Source organism: Hypomesus nipponensis, chromosome 11 (genome assembly GCF_054491055.1).
Source record: "Hypomesus nipponensis isolate SF chromosome 11, ASM5449105v1, whole genome shotgun sequence".
Lineage (NCBI taxonomy): Eukaryota > Metazoa > Chordata > Actinopteri > Osmeriformes > Osmeridae > Hypomesus > Hypomesus nipponensis.
This window is the reverse complement of record NC_140371.1, coordinates 17620813-17644821: the sequence shown is the minus strand read 5'-3', so window position 1 is coordinate 17644821 and position 24009 is coordinate 17620813. Positions and strand designations below refer to the sequence as shown.

Sequence of the window (24009 nt, the reverse complement as noted above, 5' to 3'; positions counted from 1 at the left end):
CAGTGAGATTCATAGAAGAACAGGTTCAAATTTGAGATATATTTTATGGTTAGGGTATTTGGGAATTGTTGACATCCATGGAACAATGTAAGAGAGCATTTGAGGTTGTTAGAGTTCATGCTCTCCTACAACATTAATTCCTCTCTACTTAAAAGGGTTTTGGTTCAAAGACTTTCCCCTTAACACGATAAGGGACAGAGATTTGTGAAATGAGAGTTAATGAGGGCAGATGGTGACTGTGATAGGGGTGTTTAACTATCCTTTCTAAAGTTAGGTAAGGGCACCTTTAAAGCCCCCAAAGGAAATGTAAATTAAAACTGACCTTCTAACCTTTTACAGACTCTCTGTGAAAAGAGGGCAGCGGTATTATAGGCTTTACAAAAGATACACATCAATAATGATTTCTCTAAATAGCTTTTCCAGGTCATTGGGAGAACAGTTAATTATAATAATGAGGTAAAAGAGACCTATTTAGAGAAAAATTTACCCGACCGCAAATCTATGTCACCAGTTTATCCACCTCCAAAAGATAAAATGTCAGAATCCTGTTAGGCTGTGGGTTTAATTTTGTGTTTGAAACTGCATTCTCTCTGAAGTCTTAAAAACAAAATAAGATATTAAGGATGGCTTAGAAACAACGTCCAGCCATCAGACACCTACTGTGCTTCTGATATTATACTACAAATTGATTTACAATCCCTAAAATGTGATTACTTTGCGGAAAAGTTGAAGAAAGTTAGAAAGTGATTCTGAGAGAGGATGAGAGAAAGGAAAGGTAGAGCAAGAGAAGCTTCGGTAAAGAGAGAAAGAGTGTGATACAGAGTTTGATGAGATAGTTAAAAGATGTGTTGAAAGAGATATGACTATTGCATCCTCCTGCAGTAACCTGGTATAGGAAAGCACACAAGCTGCTGGCACAGAAGGAGTAAGGGCCAAAGCGAGGCAGGGCTCTGCCAAGGTGAGAGATAATTATTGGCTGTGTCTGACAACATCTGTTGCTGCAGCATTCCAGCAGTCAGCCACTCTGAGGACAAGCTGGAACCTCCTCTGGAGCTCCTGACTGACAGAGGCCGCTGGCTGTTTCCCTCAAAAAGCTCCCTCTGCCCCATCTTTCCTCCCTCCCTCCTCCATTCTGCCTCCCCTAACAATGAATTTAGTATAACACATCTGGTGTCATGGGAAAATGTCAGGATTAAAATATGATAAGATAGTGTTTCTGTGTGTGTCTGTGTGTGTGAGCGAGAGAGAGACTGAGCCCAGGTGCAAGGAGCGGCAATAGAGCGTTTTGCACAAAGAGGCTAGAGTCTTTCATACAAAGAGGCTAGAACAGCCACTTCAGTTTACAATCAGGCCACAACACAGATCTCCACACTTTACGTCAGCATTTTTGACAAAGGGGTCAATTCACCAAAGTAAAGGCCAATAACACCCACCATCCCATATCACTCTAAAACATTATATTTTATTGACTGAAAGGCAAAGATAGCAATAAGCACATTTGTTTGATGGCCGTCTGTCATTTATTCAAGGATCAAAGCACCAAACATTTGGAAAAATTATTTTTTGCATGGTATTTTTTTTTTTTTTTTTACTGTAGAATGTAGAGGCCACAAACAAGCCTCCTAAATCTCACTTCAGGTGCAATCTAATGGGGTGCAAACCAACCATGTTATGATTGGGACAATGCCAAGCTACAAAATAAGTCTGGCTTTTAAAGCAAATCCGTTCAATCTTTCTGAACTATGAACCTACGTATACATTTTTTATTTTAATTTATAACGATTTTCATTGCCCAAAAAAACACTTTGACACTAACCTAATAATTTACCTGTGGGTCATTTTACTCAATCAAAATTGAATCTTTAAAAGAACAAAGTAAGTTTACTTTGTAAAAAACAAAAAAAAACAAAAGCCCATACAGGCTTAGGCTTTTGTCTAACTTGAGTTTGCCCATGAGACCTGTAAGCAAATGTTTAGTTCCGTCTGCCAGTTTGAACAACACCCAGCCCCGCAGCGAAGCAAAACGAGAGAGGAAGCTGAATCCTCATCGCCAAATCACTAACTGCAAAAACTTGTTCCGTGCCTACAGGTCAGGTAGAGTTCACAGGGAAGTTAAAACAATCGCTGCTAAATCAAGCATCGGCTGTTTTTGTTTTCCTGAATCCTCTGCAGCCAGGAGAACTAGGAGCTCTGAGCCCCATTGGACAAAAAAAGGAAAGAGGAGAGGCAGAGTGAGGTAGACAGACGTGAGGGAGAGAGGAATGAAGGATGGAGAATTGAAAGTAGGGAGGAAAGTAGGGAGGATGAACTCTGGGAGCCCTCATGAACTTTTGTATCCATCAGAGCAAATAAACACCTAGTGTCTGTGACACGCTTGTTTATGCTGTGAGATACTGTGCTGCGCTGCACAGGGGAGGGTGATATACACACTCTGACTGTACTATGGTGTGCCACATACCAGCCCCAGTTCAAAAGTTCAGACGAACCGCGAACTCCGTCAGGCCACAGCAGGCAGTTCCACCCACCCGTCACGTAAAAAGGGGAGACTGGGGCCAAGGGGGTGAAACCAGTCCCAAGCAGCAAGCCACATTCAAGGGCAAAGACAGGTAAGAGGTGTCACCCTACCTCCTTCCTTCCTCGACTCTCTAATAGTTCCCCCTTCCAGGAGGACTTTATGACCCCCCAATGCCCTCTCCTATTCCCTACATCACACACACACACACACACACATACACATCCCTTAGAACACAAATACAGTCACTGTGAATGAGACTCAAGCTGCTCTGTTTGGTCAGCCTATTCACTGGAGTGGCGTGTGTGTGTGTTTTGGGGCCGACCAGTGGCTGGGGGTCAGCGACAGCGCTGAGGCAAAAGGGACACGCATTCCTCCGTAGGTTTTGTGTTCATACGTGCGTCTGTGCAGGGCGTGTGTCTGTCTGGGGCAGGCTAGGGAATCCAAACACAGAAGGTTGTGACCTTGGAGTATTTGTTTAAAGATGAGATATGTGTCACCGTGTCGGCTCTGGTCTGGCTTCACAGTCCAAACCATCCACAGGCATAACTGGCTTTGGAATGCTAACAAACCCAATGCTGTTGCTACAGCTAATTTGCTAATGTTTTACCAGCTTATCTCAGAAAACAGGGTGTTTAACTTGATCAGTGTACCGTTTTTAACATAACATGTTGTTCCTTGTCTGACCCAAGTTGTCATGTTTGAACAGCACCCTTTTCTTTGGGGTTAAAATTGTTTCCACAAGTCTCATAATTCGTGGCCTCGGTGATCGAAGCGAAACAGAAAAGAGGACAAAAAGATAAAAGCGAAAGTGAGTTATCAACTGCTCAGGAGTTCCTGTAAGCTTCCGTTGACTGAAGACTTTGCTCACATTTTTTGGGGGGGAAAACCAGAGTGATGTGAACGTCGTTGAAAGCATTAGTAGACACTGAGTGCACTGACCTCAACCTGTACCCTTCCTCCCTCACTGCTGGAGAATAAATATCCCTCTATTAGCTACAAGTACCTTGAAAGCTGTCCGGCTTCTTTTCTCTTTTCGCAAAAAAAAGCAGTGTCCTTGACAGACAGGTAAAACCCCTGGCTCCCTTCTCTCCTTCAACCATGACACCATGACATACACACACAACCACACCGACAGACACAGTTATTCTCATCCGCTGCGGTATGTGGATGAGTGTGTCTGGAGTAGTCTTCAATACCAGGGTTCACTTGCTTTCCCCTGGCAACCTGGCATGAAGGCAGTCAGAGCAGCGAGCAGGCAGATGGCTGGGAGAGGGAGACGAGAGAGCAGTCTGATATAACAGCGAGAGCAGTATTTAAAACAATTCCCTCAGTCGGCTGCTTTCTAGGGTGGGAATGTCAGCCTTGTCCAGACCAAGCCAGGAAAGGAGACGGCCACGGAGGGGAGGAGAAAGAGAGGGAGAGATGAAGAGAGGGATAAAGGGTCAACCAGAGGCCAGAGAGCTATACTGACACGTTTCATGGGTTCAATCATCATACAGTTTAACACACACGCACACACATTTGTGTACTGTACATAACATAAACATATGCGCACAGCACAAACATGCACAGACTCTCTCCAGCCTTTGTACTTTTTTTTTTGTCAGCTGATAATTAGGGTGATAAATATTATGTCTCATCTGCAATATAAATGTTTATAGAGTAGGAGTCATTTCAGTCTCCTTATCTCCTGGGGTCAGAGCAAATGTTATACACACAGTGTCATTGCCTGGGTGACACTAAAAGCATTTGATGTTGAAGCCTGGAGTCATCCACTTCACTGAGAAGCATGACCGCTTCTCCACTTGCTTTCCAGCACCTCATCTCAGGTTGGACGACAGCTCCAGGCTCCATTAGGACTTCTGAAGGCCTCTGCAGGCTTCTCTGTACTCCAACCACACATCCATCATTCCAGATCAGTTTTTTCCTAACGCAGGAGTAGCAAGTCGTCCATCATAGCCATGTGCTCATTTCATTATTGCCCCTCTCTCTCTCCGTCACCCTTAGAAAATGGCACGTCTTCTTTGTGGCTCCGAAAGGACAAGGGAACAGTTCAGAGGAAAGTAAATATTCCCACTTCGATTTCCCTGTGTCAGGGAAGGAGTATTATGGGGTATGAGCCCTTTAGAGGCCCTATTGGCTTGTTGTTGAACAGGTTGGGTTACAGCCAGCATTGCACTGGTCTGAGAGAGCCCTATCTGATGAAACAGTGAAACGCCCTTTCCCTCCTAATCCATTCATCCCTCTATCCCTCTGCCTTTATCTTTTTAATTGCACCCCTTTATTACCTCTTTCTACATCCTCAACATTCCTCTATCTCTCATTCTCACCGCTTCTCTTCTTACCTCCTCACCTCCTTTCCTGCTTTCTGTCTCTCAGGACACGAAGGGCCTCCACCTCAGGTTGAGCAAAAAGGCACGGCGGGCGGATGCTCCCTCCGCACACCCACACAGAAACGTAGAATACACATACCATATTATTGCAACCAGCAGCCACGATGAGTGCGAAAGCAGGAGATGACAGGTCTGCCAACATGCAGCAGTTCATGCTGGGCCCAGCCTAGGGAAGGGCAGTCCAGACTCGGCACCGCTGAGAGGGAAGGGAGGGAGGACGTGGAAAAGTTGTGGTTTGTGTGTGTGACTTTCTCTCCTAGTCATCTTGGGATGGAGCGCCCAGGAAGCTTCTTGGGTAAAGCCTGTTGTAAACACACACACACACCGCTCATCTGTCCCCCTAGGTGATAGTGAGTTGGAGCAGGACGCTGGGTTGTGAAGATCAGTGACCCTGCCGTGTGTCCTGTCAGACTGGAGGATTTATGGACTGTCTTCTCTGTGTGTTCACACACCACAAATCCTCCAACACACTCCCAGTTGACAACAGCCTCTGTGTGTCGTAGTAGTAGTATTCTAGATCTCCCCGTGTTGAAAAGCTTCCCTTTAGGCCTGCCTTTGTGCAATCTTTGCTTTCAATCATCAGACATGCCTCTCAAAAATAATGACTGAGCCCAGCCCTAGTGCATTGTAACATGCTGTTTGGGCCAAACCTACTGTAGTGGCAGAGTTCATTCATCTATAGATGATATCTGTTGCATCAGGAGCTTGCCTAACTAGTCTCTTGTCTGCCTACCTACAGGTCAACACGGATAAGATACTGCAGTGAACTGCTTTGACCCCACAGAAAAAGGTCAATACGTACAAGTCCATAAAGATAATTAAATGCATAAACATCATACTGATTTAATTGCATTTCTTCTTTAATTGTTTTGCTGGGTTTCCTCAAAAGGTCAAAAAGTTATTTATCTTATATAAATCCTCACCTCACAAAACACTTTCATCAAACGTGTTTTTATGGGTCTTATTTGAAGAACACAGGTTTAGTTGATAATTTGTTTATTTACCTCTTCCTTGGGGATTTTCTGCCCTGACAGGCTCTCACAGTGAAGGAACATAAACCAAAACAATGATTACAGTTCAACTCTTCAACCCGCCTTTGCCTACTTGTTGAACTGGGTGCATGAGCCAATTGTGCCATGAGGCATAATTATAAGTGATGAGGGGAAAAAACTCTATGTGGTTCCTCCAGTGTCTTTGATAAGACAGCTCCTACGAGTCAAGGTTGAGCTGGGCCTCTTTGTCTGCGTCAATGCTGACACAATCACCTCACGGGGGAAAAGGCCAAGAACAGGGTTGGTTCAGTACCACAAAAGTTCAGTTCAGGTCTTCAGAGAACAGGCAGTGAGTACCACCACAGCGCCCTCTGGTGTCAACATAGTATACCACTCGACAACCGAATATACATTTTCTACACCTGCACATCTAAACCCAAGAGCAATGAAGATCCTATCCAGAGCATAAAGACAGCATGTGTGTCTTTAGCTGAATCCATCCTTTTCTGTCAGTACTTTAAATTCCTGCAATTTGGTGACTAAAAGTACTATTTACGAGACGGTAGAATACATAAGTTATATAATACAGTATGTTATGTGTATATACAAAGAATGTTGATAATAACAAGAATGATAAACCTTTGATTGCACGTGTGATACTTTAAGGTAAACTAAATGAAAATTTGACATTTTACATCACAAAATTGGCACATTTGTTAAACAACATGAAATTATGTGATAAATAACTTTTTCCAGAAGGCACTTCACATGTAAATTGCTGTACAACAACACACACACACACACACACACAACAACACACACAAATATTCAGTCCACATACAAAACCACAATATACTGTAAACACTTTTCCCTGCAAGTAGGATTACCAGCTATCATATGGTATAGCTAGGTCCTAATTGTGCTACCAACTACTAGGTTGGCATGGTGTACTGGTTCCCTTGGTTACCGTGGTGTATTGGTCCCCTTGGTTGGCATGGTGTATTGGTTGCCTTGGTTACCGTGATGTATTGGTCCCCTTGGTTCCTGTGGTGTATTGGTCTCCTTGGTTACCGTTGTGTATTGGTCCCCTTGGTTACCGTAATGTATTGGTCCTGAAGTCTTTGGCTCGTACCACAGAGAGAAGGCTTTTGGTTTACTGTCCTACTTGTTCATCAGATCTGCTGTGCTATTGAAGGATTTTGCCACAGACTCAACCCGATTGGTTCACTTGTCCACCTTCTTGTCGGACTCCTCAAACAAGCGTCCCTGCAGAACAGAGGGCAACCCAGAGGTGAGTCAGGGCCGGCGATGGGCACGGCTGCCTCCCAGGCGGAGGGGGGGCATTTACCTGCATCTGTAGGATGCGCTGGTAGACGGGGCTGCTCAGCTCATCCAGGGTCTCAGCTCCAGGCTTGTTGAGGGTTTCTGGCAGCAGCAGACTCAGACTGCCAGCAGAGATCCCACTCAGACAGAACACAATGAAGGGCATGGAGCTGTGGACCGCTCTCTATAACACACACACATACACACATAATAAATATCAACAGTCTCTAAAAAGAAACATCCACCCACACATACCACGTACCATAGAAGGAACAAAAGGAGCCAGGATCCCTCCCACTCTGCAGGACATGGAGCACACTCCCAGACCAGCGTTCCTGGGAATCCAAAAGATTGGAGATACACAGACAAACACCATTGTCTCTCTCAAATCCACGACATCAACGCGCCGACACACACATGCTTCGAAGGCACACTCACCTGATAACCGTGGGGTACAGCTCAGAGGTAAACACATACACAATGTTGAAGGCTGCACTGACCATCAGTTTACCCAGCAAGGCTAGAGAGGTAGGATTGAGCAGCAATCCTACAGATAAAAGGAAAATATTTGATACAACATAGTGGAATACTGGAACCCAGAGGGCTTGGACCTATAGATGGATATCAGATGCGTGCTTACCTGTATCCTCTGGTATAAATGTGGTACAGAGACAAGCAACGCCAGCCAGAACTAAGGCGGCGGCCATGGTTTTCCTTCGTCCCGCCCTAAAAACACACAAAAACGCTGTGATGACATTGTACCGAGCTATGGTGTACCGTGGTGGGAACACACAGGTCTGATGTATGATGTTCCAGGCGTTAGACCCTTACCATGGCTTGTTGATGAAGTACATACACATAGGATATGCAGGCAGCTCCACCAGCCCATACATGGCCACAGTGAAGTAGCGATTACCTGAGCCACCACTGGCGTTTAGGGTCAGCCCATAGTAAACCAGACTACACGCATACCTGAAACGTAAGACAGAAAGACTGTTAAACAACCAATACAAGATGAAATAAGGAACCAGAATTATTTTTCATCAGTGATACTTACCAGACATACATGAGTACCAAAGTCCTTCGGCAAAGGATTGGATGGGTGACTAGGTTCAATACGCTGGGGGCTGAATTGTTGTTGCTATCCATTTTGGCGGCGCCAGGGCAGCGGCGAAGGTAAATCTTGGCGCTGCTTCCATTCCTAATCGCTATGAAACGTAGAACCTCCTCCGCCCGCTCAGTTTGACCTTGCGAGTACAGCCAGCGAGGAGACTCGGGAAGGTTCCTGTCGTGACCGGGGACGCCACAATACAAAAACAAACATACCCAAAGAAGGGAATGAATCATCCTGTTTGCAAAGCAACAGGGTATATATTGGCTAAATGTGCCCCAACATGAGCAGCAATCAGGCTGTGGGGTAAGTAGGCCACATCCACATGAAATCAGAAATATAGAGAAAAATATATATGATTGCTGATTAGATTCCTGAAGGTCCCTACAGTGACTTACACACACAGGAGGAAGAACAAGACTCCGGGAGCATTAGCCACTGTTGCTAAGGTACGCCATGGTCTGACATAGTAGCCCAGTAATCCAAACAGGGCGATACCCACTGCAAATGTCATGTTACTCAGGGTTCCTAGAACACAAAAAGTCCACTGGTAAACATTAAACAACAACCAAAGAAAACCGGAAACAACACTTGCCAGTATTACTACAGTATGCTGGTAGACGGTTTCATTAATTACTATAAATTATTTAGAATGAATAACGAACATTCATAACTTTATGCATCATAACTGTCAATCGTACCAAAATCAAGACCAAAGAGGTTTGATACATTTTTGTCTCCAATTATCAAACATGCTGCATCACCTCTCTCCAATCGGTTCAATTGTAAACCTACAACTTCTGCTTGTACTTTTTGGAGCATACATCTGCATGTGAATCTTTCTGTCATATAGTTACCTGTCATGGCCCAGTACGACTTGCCCACATACTCCTGGGTGAGGACAAAGCAGACCAGCGCCATGCCCCCATTCATCAGGCCCACCAGCAGGCGGGACAGGGCAAACAGCTCATAGCTGGGAGCAAAGGCTGAGCCAAAGCCAAAGAGCACCTCGAAAAACAGACCTGAGACAAAGAAGAACAACGATAAGAACAGGACACACAAGTGGATCACATAACAGCAGCATTGGTTGAGTGCAGACGATAAAAAGGTCTACTCCTCACCCGTTAGGAAAACAGGTTTCCTCCCGATCCGATCTGAGATGGGCCCAAACAGGACATTTCCAATCAGAACCCCAGCAAAGAACAATGAACCCGCCAGGCTCACCTTGTAGGCCTGCTGCTTGATGAGGAACCACTGAAAGACCAAAATGTTGCAAGATTTGTGATGATGTGGGTCTGTGTAAGGTCAATGTAGACTGTAGTGTGTGGTCTGCAGAACCATGTTTGAATTCTCTAAAAACGTCCTCCCCTCTGAAAGAATCGGTCTAGATAGGTGAAAATATTCAGTTCTCTACACACCAATCCAGTCAACGTTAGGGAGGAGCAACGTATTTACTAAGTCTAGTCCCTCACTTCAGTGACAATCGAGTCGACGTCCTCGGTAAACGTGACGGACTGGATGACCTCCGACTGACTGACGGCTCCTTCTTCAAAGTGGTACTCTGGTACAGCTCCGATTAAAACTATTAGCATGGACTGGCATGCCATGTAAACCTGGAAATACACACATCTGGTGAGGTAGAATGCTGAGTCTCATAAGAATAAGTTAACATAGGTGGCATCAGGTGGCAAGAAACTCAAGCGTGTCATTTTATCTACGTTACTGTTTAACCCTACATGCTAACCAGTCTTTGTAGACCACGCAAGGCAACAAGTTACAGGCACAGGGTACACATTGATGACATATTTGCCTAATCTTTCAACATTACATGTTATCTATGCACAAGCTGCATGAAACCTCCGACTCGGTAGACCACATTCAAATCAGGTATACTCGATAGCTAGCTTTGCCAGCTCGAATCGCTATCTGATGCCCTTAGTAAACATTTAACATAGTTTAATTAACCGCAAACCTGTAGCAATACAAGAACTGCCACCGTCTGCTTCTGATACGATCCGAATTCGCCTACAACTCCATATGCCTCCTCTAAATCCATTCCAAGAAGAAACAGCAAAACATCACACCAAACTTCCACTGGAAAGCTTCAGTCGTAGGCAATACGCTGTAAGGACGTGGACAAGGAATATGTGGTTTGTTATGCTGGGTAAACCGGTTTCTCATTTGAACCAATGAAATACTTCGAAAAGGATATATCCGCCCCTACGGCGAGCCGGATAACATAAAACCGATGTTACAAGGTGTGACATGTTAAAGCAATACATTTGATTGGCTGCAATGACTACGTCTGAGAATATTGGGTGCGCTTGATTTGTTTGCGCCATCTCTCGAACAGTTAATCAGTGAAATCCAACTCCTGTACCTTTAATCATTTCGTTGTTTTAAGTATTATACCTACCATACCATAAGTGTTATTCCTTTCGAGGTGTTACATTTTGACAACATAAAATGATCCAAGTGTACTTGTAATCTACTGTGCAGCTATCTCACTTTCTCGAGACCAGTCGTTGACCAGTTCGACTATTCTTATCCACCACCATCCACCTGTCTGACAGCTTATCCAGAACCCCACACCCTCGCCGTCTGCTCAGCAGAAGCTTTCTAGCGAAAAGGTCAGTAGAGAACTCGTTGTGTGTCGGTAATAAAGAAAGCAACGGTAGCTAGCAAACAAGTTTGACAACTGCATGTCGCACAGCTCTTGTCAGCTAGGGAGGCCATGGAATTTTAATTAGAAAAGGGGGGAGGCACCGCCACCAGTTTGATTGGATACTGCGACGCTAGCTTTGTAGGGCTAACGTGATAGCTAACTAGCTATTCGTGATGATATGGAAAAGCTTGGTAGGTAGCCTCTGAACACACGTTACTATAATGATTCAGCCAGTGTTGGCTAGCGAGTCATGCGTCTGTTACAGTGTAATTCCCCGCCGGGATCAATAAAGTATTAGCCTATTAATTAAGGACCATTCAACTGTACTCTGTACTCCAATATTCTAGGCACAATGTACACAATCATGGTTTATTTTATTGAAGAGGTCTTCAGCTAACTTTTTTTTAGGGGCAATGAGGCTACGTGGGTTCTTGCAGCCTGCTTTGTTGTCAGTAAAGAATGTCTGTGTTTCAGGTGATAGATGTAAATAATGTCTGTGTTTTAGGTGAGAGATGTACAGAATGTCTGTGTTTCTTGTGAGAGATGTAAAAAGTGTCTGTGTTTCAGGTGAGAGATGTAAAGAGTGTCTGTGTTTCAGGTGAGAGATGCAGCAAAACCTATGTTCCAGAGGGACATTGTCCTCCTTCTTCCCAGACAACAGGCAGGCCTGCGGGGGAGCCTCGGTGACCCCGGTGCTTCCGTTCAGGTGCCCACGGTGTGGAGAGCAGGAGAGGTTTCGAAGCCTGGCCTCCCTCCGAGCTCATCTGGAGTACAGCCACTCTTACCATTCCCCTCAAGAACTGAGTCTCCCCCTCCCCGCACGCAGGGGGCATCCCCCCGCCCACAAGGCCTTGCACGTGCGCTCCCTGAGCGACACCAGAGACGCTAGTGTCACGGGTTCTGAGAGGCGCCGCACGCAGAGTGTGGGCACGCAGGCGGACGAAGAGACCCAAGCTGAGGATGAGGATCAAGAGGAGCACACAAGCAGGAACTCGGAACTTCCGTTCATCAAGTCAAGTTCCACCAATCCAGATCACTATGTTCACTTCCCAACACCTCCCCTTGCTCCAGACCCAGTCGGCCAGCCACAGGGCATGACCCCAGGGCAGAGCTTCTGTGCTGGGGAGGTATCGGTGCGCCGGAGGCTGGCCAGTGTGTTGCGGGCTGCAGATAGCTCCATGCAGAGGAGGCTGACCCGGGTTAGCACGGAGCTAGCCCAGACAGACACAGAGCTGCTGTGTGAGCGCGCCCACTCCCAGCACCTGGCCCAGGAGAGGCAGGAAGTGTTGGCACGGGAACAGGCGCTGAGCAGACAGGTGGATGTGGCTGTCATGGTGATAGCCACGCTCAGAGAACAGCTCAACGCGTCCGAGGACGAGCTGGAGAGGAGGGAGCAGTGAGTGGGATTGATGGGAAATCATGCATGTGTTGGATTTTACAATGGCTAGTTGGATCGACTAGTGTAGAACTTGAGTGACAGCCCCTTAATCAGCATATTTCAGTGTTTAAAGCGGTCAGGAAAACCACCCTAATGAATATTTTATCAATAGTATTGGTGGTAGTGTTAGCACTAATATAGAGGGTTTTAATCAAGTGTCTGTTCATCCATGGGTTGTGGTTGTGTTGTTCCTGCAGAGAGGTTCTCACCATCCAGAGGTTCCTGGAGGCTGCAGCACAGCAGGAGCAGTGTGGGAAGGTCCGGATCCAGCACTTCATTGAGAACCTGCTGCAGCGCATTGCTCTGGCTGAGAGACTACTGGAGTACTACCAGAGCTCCACCAGCACCTCACATAGCAACCACTACATGGTGACAGCACGACATCTTATATCTGACTAGCAGAGTGGATTGATATACAGGGTGCTTTCAGGAATATTAGATGGAGTCTCAGGAAACACAGATGTTCTGATCGGTTTTTCTCTTTCCAGGAGCACCAGACAGGAGAAAACAGACCTCATAGAATCAGCAAAAGCAGGCAAGTTGGTGACTTGACAATTCAATAATTCTTTAGTTTCCCTGACAAAACTGCATATCTAGTCATAAAAGTGTCTATTGAAACTGCTTTCTGTTACGGTGTGTTTGAGTGTGATCAAGCATAAAGGTTAGGACATGATGTATGTTAATTATTCATAAGGAGGCCGTGTTGCCAGTCCGATTTGTGTCACATTCATTCATTAGTAATGATTCACCAAGTAAAAGGATTTACTTCTTGGCTATTGCTTTGTTGCTGTTCTAAATCAACTGTCTGAAACCCACTTGTGTTCTGGTTCCAGGCCAGGAGGAGGTCAGCTGTCATCTTCATGTCCCCAGGACGGCAGAATAAACTCCACCCAGCTGGGATGCTCCTTTCCAAACCTTCAACCTTCAAGAGAAAGACTGGCCCAGTCTTCAGGCCACTGCAGGCCTGGCAACAGCAGAGACCAGTTCTGGAGGCCGCACCGCAGACCACCAGGCTATGAGGCCTAGGCACCCGGGCCAAAACAGGTCATAACCCACGCAGACCTGGGCCAAATAAACACGAGGTGCCAAATACATTTGCAGTACATTTGGTTTCCTCATAAACTTTCATTTGACTTGACAATATAAATCAAGTTTTATAAATGCATTCATGTGTATTTGCTCAAGGTTCAGAACCGAGGAATGTACAGTTCTAGTTGCCTGACCTTGCCCATACCTGTCAAGAGGATGAGGAGTGTATGAATAATAATCAACACAATAGTCGTCTCTTCTGGGTCAAATAAGCTATATTCAATGCACTCGTAAACTTATTACACTGAATTGTAGATCCCACTTCCACTGTGTAAATGTAGTGGTGATAGCCTCTGTTATTTAGAGCAAAGTGTTTTGGTTCTATGGCATGTTTTTATTTCCACTGGGTAGAAATCCAGACTTTGATTCCCAGGTATGTCATCTGAAGTTAAGTATTTTACACGGTATGCTTCATCTGGCTGGTCTAAGAGGTGACTCCCACACAATCAAGCTCTTTTATTCTGGCGTGACAGGCACTCATGTGAAAACAGCTCTCTATTTCCCTTGTTCCCTAATATGGAAGAGTGAACGGTATTCCTTTCATGATAAAAATATGAATGTAGAGACTTTGAAGTAATGCAACTTTATTTCACTGCAACATATCATCTGTGTTTACAAGTTAAGAATGTATTCAAAAACAGAATCAATGTTCATGTATTATCTTTGGTGTTTGTCGTAACTGTTTTGTTGGTATCTGGTTGTTGATATTTTGTACAGAGCTATTTTATTTGTATGTCTCTTGGTGAAAGTGTATTTTTGTGGGAATAACGTAACCGATAGTAACAACTACTGTAGTTGATCATTTTTGGGTAGTGGGATCTTTTCACCCGTCAACAACATACTTTCTTTTTTTTCTGTTTTTAAGTTACAATCTCACCAAAGATGGTGTTACTGAATCTATCTTTAGTATGTTTGCGTTTTCATGTGACAGTCGTGTTTCCAATGAATAGTTTAAAAATAAGTTTAATTAGAGGATGCATGTTGGTGCATAGCTATTGTATACTGAAAATGCATGCTCCTTAAGTAGCATTGTGAATTTATGTATGAAGTTATGTATTCTATTAGGTGTACTTTTGTAGCTGGAGAACCAGATGTATTTTGTTGGTAACAGGAGTTGCACTAATGGACAAAGCACTTTGGACCTGATGGTGCTAGTCAGGAGTGTGAATTGGACAATCTGAAAGAAAGTGTATTTGGTGTGTAGACTAACCAGAGAAGTATTAAGACCTACAAGCAAAGGCTACCTTTATTGCTGTATCTTATTAGAGATACAGTTCATGTTCTAATATTATTGCTGCCAAGTTTTGTGTCCTTGATTCCTGTATGTCTACATAGGTTAATTTGCAAGAATAATCACTAGTTTTGTGCCTTCACTTAAAAACTGTAGTCTGTATAACACTGTGCTAAATGCAATACTGTGAACAACTAAACTACTTTTGTTCAAACGTGTTGGTCTGTGTGGAATCATGAAGATTAAAGTTCAGACTTATCCCATCTGTCATCTTTGTTGAGTACAGAAATAAATAATTTATTTAAAATACTTATGGGCTCTCTTACAAGAGAGCTCCTTGTGGTGTTGTGGTACAGTATCTATGTAGCCTGCTATGTTCATAAATGGCCACAAGGTGACAGTAGTACTGTATGTTCAAACAAGTTCTAAAGAAATTGCTCACCTGCCACTTTGACTTCTGTCATTTATACTTCAATTAAGTTGACTTGACCAAAGTGTATGCTCTCGTACATAATAAAGTACAAAGCTCTACCAAGTGTTTGACACTCAACTTTGCACCATCATTGTGATTCCAACATTATCATTGCAGCATTATATTGTGCAACAAGAGATTGAGTCATTTTTCATAACCATCCACTGACGTCAAAGATATGATTGAATGTTAATTGTTGATCCCCTATCAATTCAGACTGTTATGAGGGGTTTTTCTTGTCTTGCTTCTTTGAACTGGAATTGACGAGACCAAACTCAAGATGTCTACGAACAATCCCCTTCCCTTTTTCCCAGTTCCCATGGAAAGGTTAGCAAGTTCAGTGTTCTGAGTATGAATGAGAGGTTTGTCAGTGTGTGAAACAGCTAGAAACTGCCATTGTACATCCAGGAAGGAGGTTCAGAGGCTACAGTGAGATGGGAGATCTGTTGTAGAGGACAGATGATAGCAGTTTGGGTCTGAATGAATGAGATGTGAACGATCCTTCCAGAACTCTACACCATATTCATGACCGTGCATCCCAATTCTTCATTACCCCCCTATGTCCTGAAGGATACACTCAACTAGGATTTACAGAACTGTTAGGAGAGTCAAAACCATTGGGTATTCTTGAGGTATTTTGTGTCAACAACATGATAAAGGAAGTGTCCATATTCATCAGTGTTTAGTAATCCTGTGAGTGTCATGTGTTTGGAAAGGGGGATGTGTTGCCGGTTACTCACCAAACACCAGTGATGCTACTCTCCTTATTTATAGACGTGAGAAGATCAAATTGTGTCTTCTTTTGCTTCTGACAAACAAACACACACGTCGCACCAACGTAGTGGCTTGTTGCATCTCGCTTTCTAATAATACCCTGCAAGATGACACAACATATTGGTCAACACTCTTGGGCTACAAATACAATGGGCCTTAGTGAACACTGTGAGAGCAGGAAGATGTATGTTGACACATTATGGTAATTACAGAGATAACAGCAAGTGTCAAGTGTTGTGGAATGCTTGTGTAAATGCTCGTTGGAGGAAGTCGGTGAAATTGGACCAGAGCCTAGTTTGAGACCAATAAAGAAAGATTTTTTGCAGCACAACAACATGAATGTGTTTGTTAATAGTCGTTTGAAGGAATGTTTGAGGAAGACCTTGCCAGAGATAATTAACTTCTTAAGGGGATACGACACACATTTGTAACAGGGTCTTCATCCTCACGGAGCATCTGGTCCCAAAACAGGAACATTCTGTCAAAGAGGGAGAGAAAGACAGTCCTTATTTTTCTCTGTGGGCTGGATCTTTTATTTTTGTTGGAGGTTGTGTAAAGTGTGTCCAGCAGGTTTCCGAAACTTGCTAGGCATGACAAATATGATCTTCTGTCACGCTGGTATATTTACAAAAGTTTTTCTCTTAACTGTTCATCAGTAGGGACCTGTCACTTGGGGATAGACGATCAAAAAGCCCATGGAACAAATTCAAATATCTGACCGATCACAATGCTAATGTTACAGCTGTGCTCTGTTTTGCTATTAACTGTACTCAGCACTAGGGATCCTTGGGGAACCACTTGCATGAACAGTCGTGTTTCCTGTCTATGCCCTGTGGAGTGGGTAGGGAGCCCAGACAGCAACTATGAACTGAGAGATGCAGCAGATGAAAAACGAATCACAGCCCTCAGATTTGTTTTAGTTAGAACAGTGCATTCAATCTGTTCAGTGTCATTGTAAGATCTAGGTGTTTACTTTATTAGAGGGGGTCAGGGGGGTGCTGCGAGGGGGTGGGGTTGCGATGGAGGACGGAACTACATGTTATTCTACTACACAAACAATTGATTATAGTACTCTTGCTGCTCTCTAGGAATTCCAAAGAAACTGATAAACATGCTGGTGGCTGGGTTTACTGGACATACAAGGCCTGGGATAAACAACCTCTTGCAGTGACTAATCTTGTTTGTTTGTTTAGTTTGGAAGGGATGGGATACAGACCCCAATTAAACAAAGGAGAAAACAGGGTGTCTTCTCAGTCTGTCTGTGTCCTATTATGTACTGTCATTGTGATTTTCCTCTCACATCATGTGACCACCTATTTGAACATATATCAAATTATGTATGTGAAATAGGCTACTTGGATGGTGGGTCCGTGAATACATTCATCAGAAGAGGAAATTGGAATAAAAATACTTTTTTTTTAAGAATTTGACACATGCTCGAATTGTCAACTCCGACACGTTTCTTTGCTGTTCTGAGATCCTTTCATAGTTAATGCGACAGTGTAGCTCAGACGCCACAGTAGGTGACCAAAAGGTCAACAACCTGATTTCGCTTAGAGGGCGGGGGCGTAAGACGCTGAATCTTGGTTATTGTAGTAGGATTGCAATGCAAAGTTGTTATTTATTTGAATAAAACGTCAACATACAATCATAATGGGGCTGCATTTTACTTGAAATATTATATATAACGTCAATGTTGACAGTAGTATTAGTATTTGAACATTTTCGATTCAAACACATTATTTGCACATCAGAATCAAACCACATTTCCCATGTTGCTATAGGGTACGTGGTGCGTAAGCTATGTTTTCTTTGCGGACGTGTGTGACCGAAAGCTTCAAATGGGGTGTTGACGATGAGAGATCTATAGTTGTTACATCAAACCCGATTTCTTGATAATCAGTCTTTATGGTGGTTATCGTACTATTTTATGTGATATAGGTTAAAGACCAAACATTTTCAGTCGGTTTAAGAGGAAGTGCAGAAAGGTTAGCTGGTTAGCTAGCGTTGGCTGACCGCGAGCCCAGAAGTCAGCGTGATTGTATGAGTCACGTTTGCCAACCTTCGTGCTTGTAGCATTGGACTGCTGGAATTAAACGATCCGTTATGATGCCCAGAGACAACATGACCTGCCTCGTCAAGAAAATTGCCCGACAGGCGCTTGTTACGTTTAGAAATCCGTTTGCTGTGGGGGAGGCGAATAAAGCTTTCCTGGAAAACCAAACTAAACTGAAGACTCTCATGACTGAAGTTAGAGCTGAGGATCTAAAACTCGTTGCGAGAAAAGTTGACAGCTCCCCGATATCTCCACCACACAACCCACCGGTCACATACATGCACATATGTGAAACGGACACCTTTAGCATGGGAGTGTTTCTACTAAAGAGCGGCGCCTCCATACCGCTACATGACCACCCGGGGATGCATGGCATGTTGAAAGTTATGTACGGCAAGGTCAGGATCACCTGCTTCGATAGGGTGGATAAACTTCCAACAGCGACCAGCAGCAGTGACACGCCTTTCAGCCCACCGTTCCAGAAAGGGGCACTGAGGCTTTCTGTGCTTAGGTCGACAGGAGAGTACACCGAGGAGAGCGAACCGTGTATGTTGAGTCCTGACAGGGACAACCTTCACCAAATCGACGCCGTGGATGGACCGACTGCTTTCCTTGACATCCTGGCACCCCCATATGACCCAGACGACGAGAGGGACTGTCATTACTACAAAGTTCTTGACCCAGTGGTGGACACCGAGGCCAAAAAGACAGAGTCACAAAGCCAGAAAGAAGTTTGGGTGATGGAGATTTCCCAGCCTGCAGACTTCTGGTGTGGAGGGGAACCCTATCCAGGCCCTGAGGTCTCCATCTGAAGATTGGGTTACAAGGCCAGGATGATTAGACTAGTTAACAGATTTGTGATCAGTTGATTTTCAGGACTCTGTCACATAGTTTTTGTAAGTTCTATTGAGTTCTCTCAAAGATTGTAATAGTGGGCTGTCACCCTGGTGTGGTCAATGGACTGGGAGGTGTCCATGAAAAAGCACTTAGTTGGGCCTTTGCTCAAAATGGTCTAATACCCTTTTTGACGTGGAAGGGACTGTGAATCAGTCACTGTGTAATGAAAGCAGTGAAGTAGTACAGAAGTGTGGTCAGGTTTGCTTATAAAGTATGTGTAATCTGTAGTTAATGAATGATAAATCATGCAGACCATGGCCATTGAGGCAATAAGGTGGGTTTCTATGATCTTATGTTATCTAACATGAAGACATTTGGCACAATTCATTGCTATGCAGTCTCAAAAATCATATATTAAAAGTTACACAATGCTTTATTGTTATTTTCCCCTAAACTAGACAGATGTTGCTATTTCAATGTTGGCTGTTTAAGACACAGTGTTTTAACAATAAACAAAACATTTAGCCAAACGTTTCATGGCATAAGCTCAGCGGACCAGTCCATTTAAAGCTTAAACCATTTACATAGCGTGTATGGAAATAACATCTGTAGTTCAGAACATCATATGGTCAAATAAACAAAGGATTCAGAATCATTTAATTGTTGTTTTATGGTACCAAATTACTGTATTTTACATTGAAGTGGCTGTCATGCTAGTCTGAATAATATTGCTCAGGATATTTACATCCAATAATAATATTGTAAAGCACTTAATCAATAAGTGTGAAATGAATGTGGTCCTTGGTAAGGCTACAAAAGTCAAGAGCAGCAATGAATCAGCCACAATCAGTGACAATCATCTCTCCACACCAAGACATCCAGGCCCAAGCTTTGTAGCTCTTGAGAGCCCAGTGAGGATCCCTAAGCAGGGAGCTGGCTCTTACATGTTTAGGCTTTAGGACCCTATAGCTCCATGGAGATCTGTCAAAAAGACGAACTGGTCTTCCTGACATTATCACAGGAGGTAATCCCTAATATGGCCCACAATTTGATTTGAACCCTGAGAAAATACAAATCACCAAATGCCTGGAATGCTGAGCACTGAGATATAATAATAAAAAACAAAAAAAAACATTTTAGCAGTTGGTATTCAGTAATTAGTTACTAAGTAAATCCCAAATCAGCAATATCTTTCTGGGTTTCCCCCATAGTTAGGTTGATGCCCCAGCGAGGGCATGGTGGTTGAGAGTCCTCACCTGAAGGAATGTCTTAAAGAATGTACTTCAGTGCAAATGAGCCTATGAATATAGTTTTTCACATCCATGGTGTTAACACATTCCATTGACAGTCCTCTATTTTGTTAATTGATTCTGAAGAGACATTGAAATATCGCGTCAATTTTATGACGACTTTTTGTCTTTCTGTCTCTGGTGGATTTTAGTGTGCCTTCTCCTCTCATCACTCCTGGCAAACTTTCTTCCACAGTGATCGCACGTGAAGGGTTTTTCCCCTGTGTGCGTGCGGATGTGAGTAGTGAGATGATCGCTCCGGCTGAAGCTGCGCATGCAGATTCGGCACTGGAATGGTTTGTGTCCAGTGTGGATGCGAAGGTGCCTGCTGAGTTCATCCGACCGGGAGAACCTCCGGTCGCAGCTGTCTGCTGGACAGGGGTATGGTCTCTCGTGGACGGGCGTCTTGCTCGGTCGGTTGGGGTACTTCCTCGGTCTCAGTATTGGTCTCAGTGGTAGATTTTGAGAAAAAGCAGAGGCTATGGGGCCCTCCGTTGCTGGTCCAGCAAGGGTAAAATTCCTGATTGTGTTGAGAGGTGTAAGGGGGGGTGGAACTCGGAGAGAGTCTAGTGAGTATGGTAGTGATTTCCTTTCAGGGAAAGCCTGGATGTCCCGCTGACAGCCCTGTTGATAGAATCCACCATAGTCTGGCATAATGGAGAGTAACGCACCGTCAACTGTCGATTTAGGCGCTGCATAGGATGGGGGTTGATAAGCCATGGTGCAGGTGGAGGTTGCCATGAAAGCTGATTGGTCCTGGTACATCTCCCCGCTACAGGAGTAAGATGGTGGAGGCGCGTACATGTGACTGATATCAGGCTGGACGTGCGCCATGGTGCCTCTCAAAGTGGTGTCGGCGTAAATGTTGGCTGCTGTTGGCGAGTCCGGGGACGCAGACCCAGTGGATGGAGCTGTTGTTCTAATATCCGCACTGACAACGTCAATGACGTCCCCCGGATTCCAGTGTACCCCTGAACTTCTTGAATCGACGGAGAAACTGCCCGTAAACGATACAGCTTGAGTGCGTAAAGCCGCCGCCTGCGTAAAGTTGTCGTAAGACAGTTCTTCTGTGTCCTCTTCAAACAAACTGTTAACTGTGAAAAAAAAACACAATGCGTTAATGGTCTATACTAAGTCGATCAAATTATTTATAAGGTAGGCTGTTCAACGCATGATTTGAATATTTGTGCACATACTGTTGATCATGTCGACTTGTAAACGCCGTTCGTTAAACTTAATAAAATGACAGGCTATATCAGATACAAAACGAACTAATTAAAGTATTAACACAATAATCTGAGCTATATGTGTTCTGAATGGTTTATGATGCGTTTACTGATTAATGGTTCCCATACCCTCCCCGCCTGTTGCGCTAAAGCGCTTAAATCTTCGCTATGTCTTTCTTACCCCCTTCATTTCCATTAATCTGCTCGTCACATTCCTCTTTGAACCCAGATCCCGGTTCTGGCAATGGTTCTGATATACCCTCTCTCACTGGGTAGACACCCTTGGGAATATCGTTAAAAAATACACCGATTGATGGAGAAACTTTGTCAACGATTTTTGTTGTCATCTTGAAGCCGATGAGCGTCCGTATTGATAGTCCTTTTGTCATCAAATTGTTATGAAATGGAAATACAAAAACTGTACGCTTGGTAACATCCTCCCCATGAGTCGTGTTATCTCAATTTCGACATTCAATTGCCTGTTTTAAGAACATAAAGGGAGTCTCTCCATACCACGTCATTGACCATACAAGGACTTGGTGATTAAAGGGGAACTGCTATTGCATTTGGATTGGACCTTGTGACTTATAACGGCATGCAAGCACAGTACAGTACTTTAAATTAAATAGATGAAAAAGTACAGCATCCAATTTACTTAGCCTTTTTACAGTTGTTGTTTTCCCCAATTGCCTCATGGCAATTATTTAACTTCAATATCGACAAATTGACAAGCACAGACCTATAGGATTTGCTTATCATTCGGAATTCCGGTCACACCTCACCAAAAATGGATTTATCCGGTGAATTGAACACGTCCTCTCTCTACGTATTTGGAACATATCCGGGAAAATGCTCATGCCAAAAATGCCCACGCACTGACCAGATCTGGACGATTTATTTTTGCCCAGCTTGGATTTTCAATATGTTTGCCTTTTAGACATTTGTTCTTTATGGACTATTGCTTCCTTTTGCAAGGTGTTCTTATGAACAGATTTTGGCTGTAGACCCGGGTGTTTAACTTTGGTTCAATCAGTGAACAGCTCCAGCTTCATGTGAGCTAGTGAACGAAAAAGTTAATGAATTAGTGAGTTAGTGAAGAAGTGAAGAGGCATATAAAGTGTGTGTGGGTGTATGAGATAGAGAGAGAGATAGTTTGTGTGTGTGTACATTTGTGAAAGAGTGATTGGGCTTATTATCTACTGTTGTCAGTTCTCAACATCAGTAGATAGGAATGAGACAGATGTGAACCTCTTTAAACAGTCATATGAACTGCTAATCAGCTAATGAGACCGGAAACAGACAATTAAGTATCTATCTTGTCACTGGGGACAAACATTCCTTCTGATATGCACAAAGGATGAGAGCATCATGGCAGTGTATTGGTGTTTGATAGGTTAAAAGCCATGCCACAGACCACTGTAATACTGCAACCTAAAATATGCTACTATGTTTGGAAACAAAACCTATCTCAGGGTCTTTAAGGAACAATTCTCAGACTCTTCAACTGTATTCTTTTATCTTCCCTTTCTGTTAGCGGGAGAAATCAGAAATCCCTCTCTTTCTTTTCAATGTCCCTCCTTTCAACGCCCACACTTACAAAAATGTTGATGTATTGTGTAGACCAGTGAGTACCACCTCCCCCAGGGCAGATGGGGGTTTCTCCAGGTCGAGCATCAGTTGGTGAGGCATCCCAGTGGGGCTCCGTAGGGATGGATGCCCTTCTTGCACCCTTCGCCCACGCACCGCCACACCAGCCCCGTCACAGAGGGAGGGGCGGTTTTGTTCAGTGTACGCCCAGTGTCACCCAGAGGTACCCAGGGGTCTGTAGACCCCGCCACGCCGATTAATCATGTGTCATGTGGGTTTTTTGTTAATATGGATCTTTGTCTCTGTCTGGGCGACAGGCATGGTATAAGTAAGCTTTGTTGTGGTTCTGTTTATCTGAAGTAGTTCTTTTTCTTGGTAATTCATAACCATATGGAACTGTTTTATATCTATGTCCTTTGTACAATCTAAAGTCTGCAAAAAAATCCGCTGAGTATTAGAATTGAGATCATGTTCGTGTCCTGTCAGTGCACAATACGTTTATGAACAATTGAAAGAATGGCATTTTTTACTTTTTACTCACCTAACTGTAACCTTTGATGATAAACCTCTTTTACAACTTAACTAAGAGTATAAGGATGACTGAACTTCTTGAGTATATTGTGACTAAGTAGTTCATTATTTATGATGGAATTATTGTATAGATCTTTGTATTTTTGACCATAAACAGAAAACAGTGTGCTAAATAATGTTCAGCCTTAATGTACTGATGAGGAGGAGTTCTTACAGAGTAACAATGTCTCCCAATATTTTGAGTCAGAAAAAAGGTTACATATATACATCTTTTATAACTGTTTCCACATGCAAAACTAATACCCTCAAAGAGGTCACTGAATGCATAGGTTGAAACAGTTTGCTCTACAAATTGTAAAATTCTTACCAGTAATACTGTGACTCCGAATTTGGCATGAAGAAAACTATTTTCAACATCAATAAAAAAAGATTCTGATATGCTTACCTGTAATACAACTAGAACAATCCTGAAGTCCAGGC

At 43.7% G+C, this 24009-nt stretch overlaps 4 protein-coding genes across 5 annotated transcripts; 2 read left to right on the top strand and 2 right to left on the bottom strand.

Moving 5' to 3' along the window:
- Window positions 1-5887: 5887 nt before the first annotated feature.
- On the bottom strand, window positions 5888-10501 carry slc22a15 (solute carrier family 22 member 15). The gene is made up of 12 exons (XM_084710239.1): window positions 10307-10501; window positions 9807-9947; window positions 9456-9588; window positions 9192-9356; window positions 8733-8862; window positions 8281-8508; window positions 8055-8195; window positions 7864-7949; window positions 7662-7770; window positions 7486-7558; window positions 7249-7407; window positions 5888-7166 (listed from the first exon to the last, which is right to left on the bottom strand). The coding sequence occupies exons 1-12, from the start codon at window positions 10388-10390 to the stop codon at window positions 7125-7127; spliced, it is 1491 nt and encodes a 496-aa protein (XP_084566365.1). The 5' UTR covers window positions 10391-10501; the 3' UTR covers window positions 5888-7124.
- Window positions 10502-10665: 164 nt separating this feature from the next.
- Window positions 10666-15274, top strand: znf365 (zinc finger protein 365). 2 transcript variants are annotated; one of them, XM_084710240.1, is made up of 5 exons: window positions 10666-10964; window positions 11598-12395; window positions 12635-12806; window positions 12926-12972; window positions 13271-15273. In XM_084710240.1, exons 2-5 carry the CDS (start codon window positions 11605-11607, stop codon window positions 13461-13463), a joined length of 1203 nt encoding a protein of 400 aa, XP_084566366.1. In that variant the 5' UTR covers window positions 10666-10964; window positions 11598-11604; the 3' UTR covers window positions 13464-15273. The 2 variants fall into 2 exon arrangements, with proteins under 2 accessions (XP_084566366.1, XP_084566367.1); XM_084710241.1 differs by lacking the exon at window positions 10666-10964 and adding an exon at window positions 10971-11190 and having other exon boundaries at window positions 13271-15274.
- Window positions 15275-17826: 2552 nt separating this feature from the next.
- Window positions 17827-19551, top strand: adob (2-aminoethanethiol (cysteamine) dioxygenase b). Its single transcript, XM_084667331.1, has one exon. The coding sequence runs from the start codon at window positions 18110-18112 to the stop codon at window positions 18869-18871; it is 762 nt and encodes a 253-aa protein (XP_084523457.1). The 5' UTR covers window positions 17827-18109; the 3' UTR covers window positions 18872-19551.
- Window positions 19311-21858, bottom strand: LOC146268480 (early growth response protein 2b-like). Its single transcript, XM_084667329.1, has 2 exons — window positions 21593-21858; window positions 19311-21279 (listed from the first exon to the last, which is right to left on the bottom strand). Exons 1-2 carry the CDS (start codon window positions 21798-21800, stop codon window positions 20297-20299), a joined length of 1191 nt encoding a protein of 396 aa, XP_084523455.1. The 5' UTR covers window positions 21801-21858; the 3' UTR covers window positions 19311-20296.
- Between the last annotated feature and the right edge of the window lie 2151 nt (window positions 21859-24009).